General features: G+C 48.5%; 1 protein-coding gene and 1 long non-coding RNA gene across 3 annotated transcripts in view; one reads left to right on the top strand and one right to left on the bottom strand.

Moving 5' to 3' along the window:
* TMEM44 (transmembrane protein 44) overlaps positions 1 to 13036 on the top strand; it is a 29349-nt gene extending 16313 nt beyond the window's left edge. For both annotated transcript variants that reach the window (XM_037040175.1, XM_037040165.1), the window contains exons 9-10: positions 435 to 593; positions 12375 to 13036. In XM_037040175.1, the coding sequence (XP_036896070.1) occupies positions 435 to 593; positions 12375 to 12608 (393 nt within the window). In that variant the 3' untranslated portion in view covers positions 12609 to 13036. The remainder of the gene's footprint in view (positions 1 to 434; positions 594 to 12374) is intronic.
* Positions 11488 to 15771, bottom strand: LOC118982974 (uncharacterized). Its single transcript, XR_005065623.1, has 3 exons — positions 15434 to 15771; positions 14401 to 14541; positions 11488 to 12395 (listed from the first exon to the last, which is right to left on the bottom strand). It is a non-coding gene; the product is annotated as an uncharacterized LOC118982974 (long non-coding RNA).
* Positions 15772 to 16392: the final 621 nt, after the last annotated feature.

Below are 16392 nucleotides of genomic sequence, written 5' to 3'. Positions count from 1 at the left end.
CACAAGGTAATTTACTGCAGTCAGTGGTGGTTGTAAAAGCAAGAGATTGGAAATACCTTCAAGTCCATCCGTAGGGGCCTGGTTAAGTAGATTGTGAACACCTATACAATGCTACCCCAAAAAAGTCTGGAAAAGAGTACTCTCTGAGACACACTAAGTGAGAAGGAAAAAAGAAGATGCGTGAGTGCTGAGCACACCACCATGTGTTAGAGAATTACATGTCTGCACTTGACTGCACATGCTAGGCTGCCTGGCAGGAAGGGTGCACCAGCGTTGAACCCACAGGATTGCTGGGGAGGGAGGGCAGAGGTAGGCATTGCACTCGACACTCTTTTCTACCTTTTGAATACTGGGGTACGTGAGGGCTTTGACGAACCAAAAATAAAGAAGTATATTAAGTGTCCCTGTCCCCCCTTCCCCACAATACCTTGCAGGCAGGCTGCAGCGCCACCAGGCTGCCGGGGGACGGACAGATGTGCTCGGAAGCTGCGTCCCTGCAGGAACCCCCCTCGTACCCTCCCATTCAAGTCATCCGGGCCCGCGTGTCCTCCAGCAGCTCCTCCGAGGTCCCTTCCATCAACTCTGACCTTGAGGTACACGCTGTTGCCTGCCTGCGGGTGCATGAGCGTCCTTCCCCACCCCTGCCGGGGCCTCCTGGGTGCTTGCGCTGCGGTTCTCGAATCCGCCCACGCTAACCTCGCACCTGCTAAGTGATGAACAAGCCTCTGCTGACGCCCACCTGAGGAGTTTCCCACGCTGACAGTGCTGAGGAGGGCTTTCCACAGTCAGATTAGTCAGGGGAACCCTGCATGGCGCAGTGTGACCTCGGAGGTCCCTTGCACATTCATTTACAAAAATAAATGCATGAATAATAAACTTTGAAAGGGTCTCGGTGTTTCCCAAACCCACGTGGCCATGGGAGCATCCCCCACCCCTGGGGACCCCCAGTAGCACCAGCTGCACCCGGTGGTACTATTGGGGTCATACTTGGGGTCAGGCAAGCCGGGTGCTTTCATAAACTTGACCTCATTTTGGTTTTCGGATCTGTGAACAAATCGTGTCGCATCTCGGGTACCACAAATGGGCAAAGCCTCAGGTCTGAGCTGTGCTGCCACCCGGTCCCACAGCTGTGGCCTCCAGCCCTGTTTACCAGGAAGCCTTCCTGAGTCGGAAAACAGGGACGGGGTGGTGTGGGGCACCTGCGTTCTTGGTGGGAGGGTGTCAGCCGGGAGGCCGTCCTTCCGTCTAGGTCTGTGGTCTGCTTTTAGGTCTTAGAATGCCCTTTTATGAAATGATAATAATATGTGGTAGTTGGTGTTTTCTGTTTTGGTTTTAATGGCCTTATTTGGCAAAATAATCCAGTACCCATCCCAAGTAGGTCCCCCAAATTTAGTGAACTCATCATGGGCCCTGAAGTCGGGAAGACTCAGAGCCCTGGATCTGTGGGTGAAGTCCGGACTCCTTAGTGAGAGGTTCCAGACCTTCCGCGCCTGCCCCAGCCTCGGTGCCTGCCTGCCCTGACCTAGGTGTCCACCGTGGCTGTGGACTGTGCCCTGTACCCAGCCTCTAGGCCTGTCTACCTGGGGTTTTCTCTGGCCCAGTCTCCGTGTGTCAGATTCCCACGCAGATGCCACCTGCTGTGTGGAACTACCCCTCATCCCCCCACCCCCACCCCACACACACACACCAGAGATTATGGCTGCTTCCCTGGGACGCCCGAGTACACTCCTCTTTCACACACAGTTTCCACCGTTTGCTGCGTAGCCAGCGAGCCGGAGGGGCCGCCTCGCTGCCAGGCTTGCATGAGCTTTGAGGTGTAGTGCTTGGGCAGCCTTCGCCTTCCTTTATCCCTCCATCTGGGAACACAGCTGGTCCTTGTGAGCCGGGTTCCAAGCGAGGAACTCCGTACCAGACTAAGGGCCCTGGGGGCCCACGTATCCCCCTGTTGCTCAGTGTTGTTTGTCTCGTGGGTTCGTCTGCCCAAGGCACGTGGCTGAGCAGCCGGGAGCCAGCAGTTTGGGCAGCAATCTCAGACCACAGGGGAAAAAACCGGCCAGATGGGGAGGCGTGCTCCAGGAGGAGAGGGGACGGTTAGTCCAGTCGGCACGTCCGGGAGGGCCTCGGGAGGTCTCGGGTGGGGGCGACGTTAGCTCGGTGGAAACGAGTGATTTTTGTCATCCACCCTCAGTTAAGGAAGGGATCGAACAGGGACCTTGAACGATTCGGACATTTGTCTTTGTGGCTGGTCTGGGCCATTTCTCTGTTTTGCATTCCTCGTTCTTCCCCTACTCTAGTTTCCCTCTCTTTTCAGACAATTTCTCTAACTATGTAAATCCCAAGGGGGCAAGGTCACACTCTTAAACTAGGCAAGTGGAAATGAATGCTTTTGCCCATGTTGAAAGGAATATGTTTTAGAAGCACAGCAGCCACAGCCCAGCCCACCCCCAACCCTCGGCGCAGCCCGCCTCACCGCCCACAGCGCACGCTCGCTGGAGGGCAAAGCCTGGGGCCCTGCCACCGGCGCGGCCCCTGGGAATTCCCTGAGCATGAACACTCGCGGGTCCAGTGGCTTGCAAAGCTCCCGATACAAATAGTTGAGTGTGTGAGCAGCACATGCAAAGCTTTTGTCAAGTGTGTGATCTCCCGGGCCTCTGGCAATCTGTATTTTCTGTTCTTAAAAGCAATACATACTTACTCTGGAAAGTTTGGAAAATGTAAAGAAAAACCTGGCGCTTGGTGCTTGGCCAGGTGGTCCCAGCTGGGAGTCCAGTCCTCGCCTGGCTCATCCAGGCCACATTCCAAAGGGACTGGGTCTCATGGATTAGTCAGGGTCCTTACCCCCCTGGCTTGTGACTTCTCTCCCTCCCAGGATTTCACAATTTAAACATTTTATGGCATTGGGCTGAGACACCTCGGGCTCTTTCCGCCTCTCTTGGGATGCCCTCGACCCAGGCTGTCTCCCCTGGACCTACTGGGGTGGGCGTCCGCGCCTTCCACCACCTGTGTGTCTGCTTCTGCTTTTCTGTGGTTCGTTAAGATCTTGTGACTTCACTGTCAGGTGGTTTTATGTCCATGTGCTTAGGACACACATCGCCTGTTTTGAATCCCTCCTTCCTGCCGTGTTGGGGGAGGAGGACAACAGCGGTGCCTGGACAACACACCACACCCACTGCATGTGAGCTCACTAAGTGTTTTAGAATCCACGAATAAGAATACCAGGACTCGGTGCGTGTGTCTAACAGTGAGTGTGTGTGTGTCAGGAGCCAGGTACTGGATGTTCCCTACTTTACAGGCACTGTGTGGTGTAAGCCTCTTAACCCCGAGGCAAGTACCTTTGTTGTCCTTGTTTTCCAGAAGAGAGGACCGGGGCACTGAGTTGAAGTAACTTATCCTGCCCCGGTGTTCACAGTAGTGGTGGTGATGACGATGATGATTGGCAGAGCTGGGATTTGAACCCAGCTCTGTCTGGCTCTGGAACCCTTGTTGTAACCACTGGGCTCCCCTGCCTTGGCAGGAGCTCTGCCCCAGGCGTAGGCAGGACCAGGTTTAGTACCCATCATTCCCTTTTTACAGGGGAGAAAGCTGACTCTCCCCAGGGCTCTTGCCACTCACCTGTGCTCTGCCTGGGTTCCCCAGGGGCACCCTATCTAATAAACAGAATAAAACACTGGGAATCACAAGTAATTCCCGTGATGGCAGAACGGGAGATCAGGCCGTGGAGGCTCACGTGGAGGGAGACCTTGAGTATTTCCACCTTTCCGCCAGTGTCCACCGGCTGGGCTGGTCAGGGCACGGGATGAATGCGCTGGAGCCTCCAGACATCCGCTCGGGCTGTGCAGGTTTCCAGGCATCTCCACAAGGGGTGGTACACTCCACAGAGCCCGTGGGTGCCCTCGGGCATGTGTTTGCCCACTCACCCCTTCAGCACATGGCGGCCCCGCCCCCAGCACAGCCATCCAGAGAGCACAGTGGGCAGGGGTTGAGTGCAGGTGATGCATCTGCCTGTGGTCTGCAGGTGGGGCCGAGGCCCAGAGGAAGCAGGGCTTTGGGGTGTGGCCATGTCACTTTCCAGGGCTGCAGCATCTGCTTTGTGAGTGCGGGGTTCACTTCCCCCCAGCACTGATACCGTTCCCCTGCCTTTGAAAGGTTTTGTTTTATTTTATTTTTCAGTCTCTGAGATGCAAGAAAAGGTTAGGTGGAACTTTGCAACAAAAGCGCATGTAGTTATTCTTTCCCTCTGCACTTCCTAGCAATGCCGTAGACCTGGCATAGGAAGCTATGTAGGAGTTCTGCAAGGAGGCTGTTTCTGTCATTGGAACAGAGTCTGCATGGCAGAGAATGTCTGTGACTGGAGCTGGTGCCGCTGTATGTGGGGGCTGGGGAGGGGCACAAAGCCTAGCACTGGGGTGCTCTGACCTCAAGAAGGTCAAGTCCTGGATCCACGTGCCCTGCTGACTCTGCCCATGTGCCCAAGGCTCTTGACAACTGGGACTGCTTGTTCCCTCTCCAAACTGCTTCCAGTGGACCAAGACAGTTTCCTTTGGACATTTGCCATTTTTAAAGCCATATCATTCTTTTAAGAAATAAGCAAATACACACACGTGCACATGCACAGACCATAAAAGTGCTCGTGTCAGCCCTGGCCAGGTGGCTCAGTCAGAGCATCATCCCATGCACCAAAAGTTGGCAGGTTTGGTCCCCATACTTAGGTCACCAGTTCGATCCCTGGTCAGGGTGGGTACATGAGGCAACCAGTAAGTGTTTCTCACATCAGTGTTTCTCTCTCTCTCCCTTCCTCTTATTCTAAAATCAATAAACATATCCTTTAAAAAGATTTTTAAAGCACTCATGTTAGAAGAAAATACATATAAGTAAGAAGAAAGAGGCCAGAACATTACAATAGGCACCAAAGGCTAGAAACGAGGTTGGGGATGTGGTTTCTCCACTGATGTTTCCTCCCAGGGAAGGTCGCATCACCTGCCACGAGAGTGAAGGACAGCACACCCTGAAATGGGCGGGGCAGCCAGCTGGTTCCCCTGGGGGTGAAGAAAGTGGACACAGGGGGTTGCCTCTTGACTCTGCTTCTCCCCCGGGAATCACGAGACCTTCCCTGCCTATCTTACGGAGTGACTGTCAAATGGGGGTGCTGGTGGGGCTTTGCAAGACTCCCAAAGGCAGTACATGTCGTGCATTGGAAACCGGGCTGGAAGAGGACTTCACTACTCACTTGGCCCTTTTTGCTGTGGAACTGGGCGACACCTGCTCACTTTGCTGGGCCTGTTCCGCAAGTGCAGACAGTGAGTTCGGGGAGGATGGCGAGACTCCACCAAGGCCAGGATGTGAATGAAGGAGCTTCGATGCAGTAGAGCACTGGCCACATACATGTTCATTGTGAAACGCCAACTTTGGACTGGGCGATCTTTAAGGTCCCACTTAGCAACGTGACCCTAAGTGCCAAAGGGTATTGATGAAAGAAGTAGGGTGAAATTAATTGCACTTCACAGTAGAAAGGCTTCCAGCAAGAAAACGGAAGGGCCCTGATGGGTGTGGCTCAGTGGGTTGGGCATCATCCCACAAAGCAAAAGGTCACTGGTCTGGTCCCCGGTTGGGGCACAGAGGAGAGGCAGCGGTCAATGTTTCTCTCTTACATCAATGTTGCTACCTCTCTCTTCTTCCCTTCCCCTTGCTCTAAAAATAAATAAAGTCTTTTTTTTTTTAAGAAAAAAATGGAAGGGTCAGCCTCCTGCCAAACTTGTTTATTTTTTAAAGATTTGTTTATTTTTAGAGAGAGGGGAAGGAAGGGAGAAGAACACCACTCCATTGTCCCTCACACAGCCCTAACTGGGGACCTGACCCACAGCCCAGGAATGTGCCTGACCAGGAATTGAACCAGTGACCTTTTGGTTCACAGGCTGGTGCTCAATCCACTGAGCCACACCAGCCAGGGTCGAAACTTTCAGTAAAGAAGCTCAAGCCGCTGAGTCTGGACCTGAGTCTGAGACATGCCACTCTTGGACCTTTCTGGCCTCCTCAGTCTCCAGAAGAATTTCCAAGCCCACTTCTCAAACAAAACCAGGGAAGAGCCTTACTATTTCCACTTGAACCAGTGCAGGTTCTCCTGACTGAGACCCTGCCTCCATCTCGCATTCATTGGTGTCTACCCAGGAGCTTCCCAGCACTTGACCCCATGGTCTCCCTGTTGTAAGACCTTCTGTGGCTTCTTCCTGCTTACAGTTTAAGTCTGGACCCTTTGACCTCACCCCCAGGACATTTAGTCATCTGGCCCGGGGCCAGTTCTCCAGGTTTTTCTTGCACATCTGGCCAGCGTCCTCTTCTCTGGGTTTCTTTACTTATTCGGTCTTCTCTTCCCACCCTTCAAAGCACTAGCTAAATCCTGCTTCCTCCAGGAACACTTCCCTGCATTCCAGAATACAGTTGCTACATTTAACAGGCAAAAAATAGAGGACATCCAATGAAATTTGAAAACATTATTTGTGATCTGAAGTTCAGGTTTCACTGGGCACCCTGTGTTTTGTCTGGCAGCCCTGCTCCTGAATCAGACTGGATTATTCACACTTCTGGCCCTGCCCTAGACTTCCTCTTTAGCTTTTCTGAGCAGCATTTGAGTGGCAAAATTCCTTCCAGAAATTTAGGAACACATAATGTGATGTATCAACTGTATCTCAAAACCTGGCGAAAATTTGTTTTAAAAAATAAGGGAAAAAACAAAAAAGAAAATGAGGGACAGGAGCCAAGGTTGCCAGCCTTTCCCTCTGGTGATGCTGGGATTTATCGACCTAAATGGTATTTGCATCCCCTTGGGACCGGAGCTGGAGGCGCAGCTCCCCACACTGCTGCCCACCTTTTTAATGCCCAGGGCTCCTCCGTCTTGGCACTTTCGCTGCAGATGGACCTGAAGTGAAACTGTGTCATCTTCATAAAGGAAACTAGCCCCCCCGCCCCGGGGGGGTCAGAACTTCCTCTCGCTGATCAAGTTCTCACTGGGCCTTTCACACAGCCCCTCACGCTCTGTGACTTGTGTTCTAGTCTCACATCCCATTCCCCACCCCGCCCCCCCCTCCCCCCCCCAGCGCCCTGGGAAGAAAGATCAGTGCGGGAAGTTTGGGCCGTTAGAGAGGGGGAAAGAAAGAGTGAGAGTTGGAACATGGTGCTTGATACAAAGTAAGTGCCAAAGAACTCCTTAATTAACTAACTAAAATATTGTGCCAGTTGGGAAAAAAAATGAAATAGAAAGGATGAAACTTTGAAACATACTGGTAGAATGTTTTTAAAATTTTATTTATTGATTTTAGAGAAAGAGAAGAAAGGAGGGAGAAAGAGAAACACCAATTTGTAGTTCCACTTACTTGTGCATTCATTGGTTGTTGTATGTGGCCTGACTGGGGATTGAACCTGAAACCTTGGCATATCCGGAGGATGTTCTAACCAACTGAGTTACCCAGCCAGGGCTGTGATCACATGTTTAAAAGCCTGTAAGGTACCAGGTCAAAAGGAAATCTGCTGAATAAAATTGAGAGAGCTATGGCTGGTGTGTCTCTGGCCAGTCTTAAAATGTTGTAATCAGGGAAAAAAAAAAAAACCCTTTGTAATTGGTGCTGAGTGCAGCACCATCTCACCTCTCCAGTGTCAGGGAAGTCATTTCTCCCCAAGGGCAAGAGGCGGAAGCTGGACAAATGGTCTGTGAGGCACATCCAGCTCCCATGGTCTAAAGTGGAAGCCTGGAAAGGGACTGTTCCCTCAATGGGTAAGACACACCTCAAAGTCTTTAGGAACAAAGGAGAAGCAACCTTGTCCTGTGGACAAGGGCCGCAGGATACCTCTTGGTTTCTGAAGCATGATGGAGTGTGCTTACAGAAAGGAGGTGAATTGAAGTCAAGTGCTGTATGCTGTGGTTCACAAACGTGGTGGAATTTTGGTCCTCTTTAAGGATATGTGGAAAGACTCACTACCTGTTAAGGAGGGACGGCCATTTGCACAGTTTGGTGTGTGTGTGTGTGTATGTATTTTTAAAGGCTATTGAATAAGTTCATCGAAGCTCTTTTGGACATAAAATTATGGGCAATCTTTAGTTCTTTTTAAAAAACTTTGCAAAAGTGAGCACACTTTGCTCTTGAAATAAAGAAAAGACTATAAAATTTTATTTATTTTTACTTTAGGGGAGTGGGGAGAGACCTCAGTTACAAAGATTTGGGTTAATTGTGCTCAGGCACACTATCAGTGGTTTAAAAACTTAAAAAAGAAACTGGGACTACTATCTCCACTAGAGGGCACTCTTGTTAAATTTTAGATTGCTTGTGATGCTGCAGATTTGGAAGAAGATTCAAGGTTTCATTTCAACCCAGCTGGGGAGAATTTTAAGATTGTTTGTTTGTTTGTTTGCTCAGCTTTAAATAAACTTTTTCATTTTGAAATAATTTTAGATTTACAGAAAAGTTGCAAAGGTAGTACAAAGAGTTCCTGTGTACTTTTACCATTTTCCCTAATGTTAACACCTTACAAAATCATTTTACATTGGTCAGAACTAAGAAATTAATGTTATTACATTACTACTAACTACAGATTTTATTTAAATTTTGCCAGTTTTCCATTAATATTCTTATTCTGTTTCAGGTCACATTCCAGTATACACATTGCATTTAGTAATTTTGTTAACGAAAACACCCACCCACAGTAGCGACCACAGGAAACCACTTCTGTTTTGCCCGAGTACCTGTATTTATTTGTGGGAATTACTTAAGTCTTTGAACCCCCATGTTGTCATCGACATGTCTGTCTTGTGCAATGTGTGTGGAACCATCATTTTTAGTAATTTCATATCTTCTCCAATTAATCTTTTTCTTTTCGGCTTATACCCCTCCAATCAGGATGTTCTTAAATATGAATGCTATGAACTATTACTGATTTTGTTAGGTGTAAAAATGGCATTGTACTTAGAATTTTTTAAATGTCTTTATCAGTAAGATACATACTACAGTATTTACAGAGGAATTTACAATAGTTCAGCCAATAAAAAAATCAAGGAGCCAGAGCAAATAAAACAGGGTGTGTCCAGGGTGTTCATGAGGTTATTTGTTTACAGTAGAAAATCTTATCATTCAAAGGTTGTTTTAAATGGAAATATAAAAGAACTGAACAGGTGAGGCTTGGTTTTAATGTGACATTAATGCCAATCCTGTGGACCTTCCACTTGGCAGCTGCTCAACCTAATTGCCGTTCACAGAGCAATAAAACTGACATTTGCCAATTCAGAGCTCTGTTGGAACGCGTCTCCCAGGCACTGCATGGGGTGCGGGAGAATGAGAGCCAACTGCAAAGCCGCCCTTCAAGAACTGACTCAGGCATATTTGAGGCTTGGAGTGGAACCAACCATGCAGTAAACGTTGAGTAAAAATGAATCTTGGCTGTAGCAAATACCCTATACTTTGAAGGTGGAGATTTTATTTGCATTTCTCTGTCTTAGTTTTGTGGTTTTGAGTTGACTCACCTCTGCCATGTGGTTAATAAATGGAAGATTTATTATTATTATTACACCCGGTAATAGTAATTTCTAATAATGGTAATTTTAAAATCTGTATGGGTCATAATTTTCCAAGGACCTGCCGCCTTCATAATGATCACAATTATCCTATTGATCACGTAACTCAACTGCCGCTTCGAGCAGCTGCTACCATTCTGCCGGCTCTGCCTCGCTGCTCTCAGACCATCGGAGGGCCTGCCTCCGGGCCCACTGAGCAGCCAAGGCCAGGGGCTCAGTTCTGCTCTGCTCTGTAATGGTGGCAAAACCTATCATACACTTTTCTGTCTTTTTATCCTGCAGCACTAGTATTGGGAAACCCTAAACTCGGAGCAGGTATGGATAGTTGTGCTCTCTATTCCAGGAGGGACTTCCTGTGGCTTAATTTTAGTTCCTGTTTTTGTTAGCCACCCCTCTTGGATGGCTGGGAACCACGCCAGATTCCTTTAGGGGCAAAAAAGAACGTGAAAATGAGAGGCAAGTCTTGGCACCAAGGGCTTTTCCTGGTTCTCTGGGTTCAGAGTCCTTCCTGCTTTGTCCGGACCGTCTAGTGGGGACCCAGAAAACATGTGTAACCCAAGGAAGAGACATGGTTTGGAAAATAGGTCTATCGGCAAGAAGAATGACCGAAGGCTGCTAATGACGGCGGTGCTGGGAGTGGTGGCAGCATTGAGGCACACACTCCGAGGCCTGGGGCAGCTGCTGCCGCCTCCCGGCCACCCTCGCCCCCAAGCGATGCATGAGCAACTGGCTTCTGACAACCGCCTGTGCCTGCTGTCTCCCAGAACTGTTTCTGAGAAGACAGTAGATCATCTTCTGCTCAAATTCTCTTTACGCCTGGATAATAGCCATGTTTTTATTACTTAAAATTAAGTTTTAAAACATATTATTCTGGAGAATCAGAAGAAAGATATTTAAAATGCTTTTGAAGGCGTAGCCCACTTCAGAGAGTTCACTTGATCCAAGTGGTGGGCCGTTTGTTTGCCGGAAGCTGAGTCATCAGGTGGAGCAAGAATTGGAGCCGTGGTTCTGAAGCATCAGAGCCAAACCTTAGGTCTCAGCCCACAGAGAGAGTCTAGGGTGGGTCACCCCCATCAGCCCTTTGAATGAGCACCCTGGGCCCTTCTGGGGAGGTTGGTCCGGAGCACACTCAGATAACTGGTCTAGAGCGTGGGCCTCACCTGAATAACAGCATTTGTCAAAAAGCACACTGCTCATCCTCAGGAAACAGGCTCCGACTTCAACAACAGGGCAGCTGGGCCACAGAGGCTGGGGCTGGGAAGCTCTTGTATGTGGATCTGTGATGAGGTCAGAAAGGAATGTGTGTAGAGATACGTCCCCAATCTGCTGCCACAAGTAAATGAGAAGTGAGCAGTGGCTAGTGCAGCCCCAGACAGGTGCTGGGGGCTGAGCTGCACCAACCAAATCAGCTTAGTCTCTGTCCCACAGCGTTAGTGGGGATAAGGTGGTCTTTCTAACATGGTGCTGTTTTCAGTCACCGAGTAGTAGAAGTCGGTTCAGTTATTACCAGTAACTCTCATTGAATCGGGCTGTTTCCTTCTGTCCAAAACAAAGCCATAATTTGTGTTTTACAGCTGGCACACTATAGGCACTGCCTGGCTCAGGGAGCCTTGTCCTGAACTTCCAAGGACCAGAATGATCGATTCAGATCAAATTTGAGTATCGGCTGGAGCATTTTTCTTGGTGCACGTGTTCACACCCGATTCTATTCTCTTGCCCAAATAGGTCATCTGGCCTGTGGCTGATGGAGTGACGTGGCCTTTGCTTCTTTTCTGGGTCTTTTGATGCTGTCAAATGTGACCTATGACTCAGAATCATCAGTCATAGAAACTCAGAAATAAGAGATCATGTTACCTAGTTACCAATCCAACATCCCCACTCACACACGGAGAAACCAAGGCCCAGAGAAGAGAGGACAAGTTAGTGGCAGAAGGAAGACTTGAGCCCAAACTGCCCCCCCCCCTTTACCTCTGTGGCTAGAATCACAGTGGGGATTCCCTTCTCTTTGGTTGTGTATGAGCTTCTCTCTCCTGTCCATCACACTAGAGCAATAGGAGGGCTTTGCAAATAGCTGCACCAGTGTGTGTGCTAACCTCTCTTTTTAACCTTTAACCTATTCCCACAAATTTCAATTTCCCCTACTTGTCTGAGAGCAATGAAATATTCACTGGCAGTTACCACTCTGCATTAAGTTTAAATGTTTGTTTTGGGCAGGTCTGCTGACCTCAAGTTTAGAGGAAATGCCATGGGGGTGGGAGGATGGGCAAGGACAGACAAGTGCCCTGTTCTTAAGGAGCTCATCGTCTGCCTGAGAGGGCAAGGAAGAGGCCGGGCAATAGGGCAGGGCTGTCCATGCTCTACTGCAAATGAGCAGTACAGGCAGTACAAATAGAAGGGGATGAGAGCTCAATGTACGTAAGCAGTCAGGGTAGGCTTCCTGGAAATGTACTCACCGGGGCCATAAAGAATGGGTTGTGTTTGCCTGGTCTGTTCTAGGAATGAGTTAGCTATGGAAGTGGGAATTCTTAGAATAAAGAGAATATGACTCAGTCTCACTGGAGAAGGACCTGGTGACAAGGAAACAGAGGGTGGTGAGGGGGTAGGGCTGGTCTGTTCAGGGTGGTTGTCCATTAATTCCTTTATTTAAAGTTATGCTTGCCCTGACAGGTCCTAGAATCATAGGCCTGCTTACCCTGCCCTTACCCATGTGTCCTTGTGTGTGCCTAGGCCATGAGAACCGGGATGGGAGCTGCTGTTGGGGATTGTAGGAGATAAGGGTCTGTTCCACCAGGGTACCTTTTCTGTCTTTTCTCCACAGTGGGCCAATGAAGATACAAGCCTGGAAGGGAACAAAGACAACATGGAGATGCTTAGATCCCAGGCGCACAGGCGCTCTATGAGGCCATTTGACTTGACCTCTGACGAGGGACACTTCTTGGAGCTACCTCAACAGCTCAGAGTCCAAAGCCAAGTGTCAGGAACTGAGCAGGCCTCAACTGGCAGTGACACCCATGGCAGCAGGCATTTAAGCTTCGCTGAGACTGCCCAATGAGGTGAAGAACCAGGAGTTGTCACTGACCTTGGCTTGTCTGCGCCATGCTCAGAATGGAGTGAAGACTTTGGATCCTATGGACAGACCCAACAAGCCCAGAGTTCAGAAAATTTGAAGTTCACACAGTATTCTTGTGAAACATAAATCATCTAAAGTTACTCTTTTCCCTTTCCCTTTTGATTCAACCATGCTATGTGCCAGGGATGAGTTCATCTAACAAAGAGCCAATGCCTTTGAATCTCAGTAGAGCCCCATTCTGCAAGACCTGACTAAGCCGAGATGAGAGGGGTGCACCCACATGCTAGGGGCCTGGGACACAACCACAGGTACCAATGGGAACTGGCTCCTGCCTCCCACTCACCCACGTGAGTTTTCTGCTGGAGGTTAGAGATAGATCTTTGAAACCACCACGTGTCCCCAGTAGGCAGCTGACTGACATGCCTCAGGCAGGCCACCACTGATGGGTGAGCTTTTCATCCCCAGGGCCACAACTTGTCAGGACGCAGAAATGTACAGTCATGGATGCAGTGTGAACATGGGGAACATGCTTAATGGGAGTGGTAACAGCAGGACAGGAGGAGGGTTCCTCTAAAAAGGCAGGGTCATGGGCATAGGATGACATCCCTGAAGTTTGCCTTTAGCACATACCACCCTTCTCAAGGGGATGCTGGCTCATGCTCCGAGGCACCAAAAATTGGCTGGATCCTGATGGGAATGGCCATTCACCCAAGAACACCAAATGATCTTGGTATGTGTGGAACATCTCACTATACCTTCCTTTCAATTTTGCTGTAAATTAGAAACTGCTTTTAAAAAATAAAGTCTTTAGAAAATGACCTTGCTTTCAGCACCACAAACTACTCGAGTTTAGATGCTGACTCCCTAGATCCCATCATGCCAGCCTCTTTCTTCCCAAACCAGCTCCTATCATCAGGGTCCAAGCTTGTTTCAAAGCTGAATCCCGTGTCTCTTCTTCCAGGGTCTGCTATGAAACTGGGGATTTCAGAAGCAGTGTGCCCTCATCATTCCATGAGAATCTGCCTGTTCTGCAAAGCGTGTAACTGGAGCCTTTGTGAAGAGGTGCTAACCTAAATGCCTTTCTCCTAGGAGTGTCCCTGCCTGCACCGCAGCCTCATCCCTCGCTGTTAGGCCAGGGGGCATGATGGGAGTTCCTTGCTCTGAACACTCACTGAATAGTGCAGGGGGTTACCTACACTGGGGAGAGGATGGAGAATAAACGTGCGATCCTCTTCTGCCCACTCATCTGGAGATGAGAGATGGTGTCATACAGTGTTAGTTCTGCCACCTATTTTATACATGGCTTGGAGCACGTTACCTAACTTGTATGAGCTCCTGAGGTAGACTGAGTATAATACTTATCAAGAAGGCTTGTAGTGAAGATTAAGTGAATTAACATCTATGAAATGCATAACACCGTACATGACTCAAAGCAGACACTGAAACAGGATGTTTCCTTCCTCTCTATGCTTTCTGGCCACATAGGCCCTGAAAGGCAGATAGTAACCAAAGAACCAGGTTGGAAAAGATTTCAGTGATTCGAATCCCTATGACAATAACTTTAATAAGTGATTACCTACCCTCTGCTTAAACTCCAAAAAAAAGGATTTCACCCATTTTGTCTCTCAAGAAAACTTATATCATAAGGGAGAGCTTAGATCACTAAGATGTTCTTAAAATCCTGTCTAGATCCCAAAGAACCAATCCTCTTATCCCCTGTCAGTACTTCAGTATGAAGACTAGATTTGTGAATATCATCTGACGCCACACTTACATCATGCCTGTTACAATAGGGTATGAGCTCCCAGAGTAAGGAGAGGCACTGTGCCAAGGAGCATGGCTGGGATCCAGCTCCCAGGGCTGACTCAGTGTGATCCTCGAGAAGTCACTTCTCTTTCTGAGCCAGTTTCCTCATCTGTAAAATAAAAATTAGGACATATTTTTTCCTTTTCGCCCATTAATGAATATGCCAATGAATATTTGTTTCCCTCAAAAGACTGACATCTTTATAAACTCTCAAGAACCCCATCCTTGCTTTAACATAAAGAAACCACAGCATTTCACATTTATAAATTCTGCAGACTCCTTCCAGTACGGAAAACTAAAAACACTAACACCTTGTTTCTAAACTTGGGGACTCTGGTCATTTCATTTACTTTCTTAATATTCAAAGGCTCTATTATTCAGAGGCAGTTTATTTTGGTTAAACTTCATTCTTGCTAAACCATCTCTTATATTGAACGTAAGAAAAATATTTTCCACAGTGTGAGAAAAAGAATCTAGAAGTCATTAAAGAAAAAACAGAGGTGTTTAGCAGTGTCTCCAGACTAATTCCAACACTTCTAAGATTCTCTGCACTTCATTTTCTAGAGCAAGTCCCTTCTAGATAATTTCCTTCCACATTTTCCTCCTATGCAGGCACTGATCTACTCTCTTCAACTTTAAATCATCCCCCCCCTGCCCCCCCCCCCAAGGTTTAGGTCTATGCTTCAGCAGAGGAGGCTCTGCCTTGAAGGAACACAAGATCTTGTGTAATGTTGAAGATCTCTTGGAGTTTACATATCTGTCCTGTATTATTCCAAGGATCATCATCAGACAAGAAAGACGTTCATAGAGAAGTTCAAAATGTGCTAAATCAAGTGATTTAGGGAACATCTGGTTTGCTTTTACTTCTTTGGCACTGAAAGCTGAACAAGCACCAGGCGTCCAGGATGGTGTCTTCTGGGCCCAGGCACTTCATTCAACAGCGCACTAACTTGAACTACCTTCATATTAACTTAGTCTGACGCTTGGAGAACTCAACGTACCCTCCCGTTTCTGTTGGAAATTTTCCACCAGTCGACATTGGCCGAGGACAGCCCAGCTCTCCTCTTCTAGGTCCTCAGGGTCTGCAGCTGTGGTTGCAGCAGGGCGCGCTTGCCCACCTCTTCAACCTTCACTGTGCTCCTCCACGACTGCAAGGCGGGGCAGTAAGTGATCTCCTCCAGCTGCGAGGGGCGTGTCCCCCACTGTTGGCCTCTTCAGAGCTGTATCCGGGCTCCTGCTGCCTACCTCTTGCTCAAACAAGTTGCCAAACCTCTGGGTTGCACGGCCCATTCGGTACACCCCCCGGACTTCCGGAAAGGGAGGACCTACTCAGCTCCGCACCTGCGCACTCTGCCACCGCCGCACGTGAGTCCCGCCGCGCCACACCCCACCCCCCTACCCGCGCCCTGGGCGCCGGGGCGCTCCGGGCTGCTGGACTGCCCGGGAGGATTTCTAGTGTGCGTTTCGCACCCCTCGCTTTTTAAAGGGGATAATGCCAAGGTCGTCTTACCGTTCCTAACGTGTATGAGACGGCTCCACATCCTTTGTAGCATAAATCATTTTCTTTGTTTTTAACTATATTACACATGCTTTTAAAACTAAAGATAGTGCAGGTACATTTTTTTGTTTTGTTTATTTAAGAGAATCAGATTGTAGGAAAATGTTTATGAAGGAAAACAACAGTGCCTTGCTCCTCCCTTTAGCCCCCAATAGTCCTACTTCTCTGACAACTGTTTTTCGTTTTTTGAGGTGACCAGTTTTAATGTTTTTTTGTTCTAGTATTTTTCTCTTTTTCCCCCTTTAAAAATTGAATTTATTGGGGTAACACTGGTTAATAAAATTATGTAGGTTTCAGGTGTACAATTCTATAATCCATCATCTGTATTATTGTATTGTGTGTTCACCACCCCAAGTCAAGTCTTCTTCCATCACCATTTATCCCTCCTTTACCCTCTTCGAC

This window comes from Sturnira hondurensis, unplaced genomic scaffold (assembly GCF_014824575.4).
Source record: "Sturnira hondurensis isolate 20B ecotype Veracruz unplaced genomic scaffold, ASM1482457v3 Scaffold0000396, whole genome shotgun sequence".
NCBI classification, from domain to species: domain Eukaryota; kingdom Metazoa; phylum Chordata; class Mammalia; order Chiroptera; family Phyllostomidae; genus Sturnira; species Sturnira hondurensis.
This window is presented reverse-complemented; position numbering and strand designations above follow the sequence as displayed.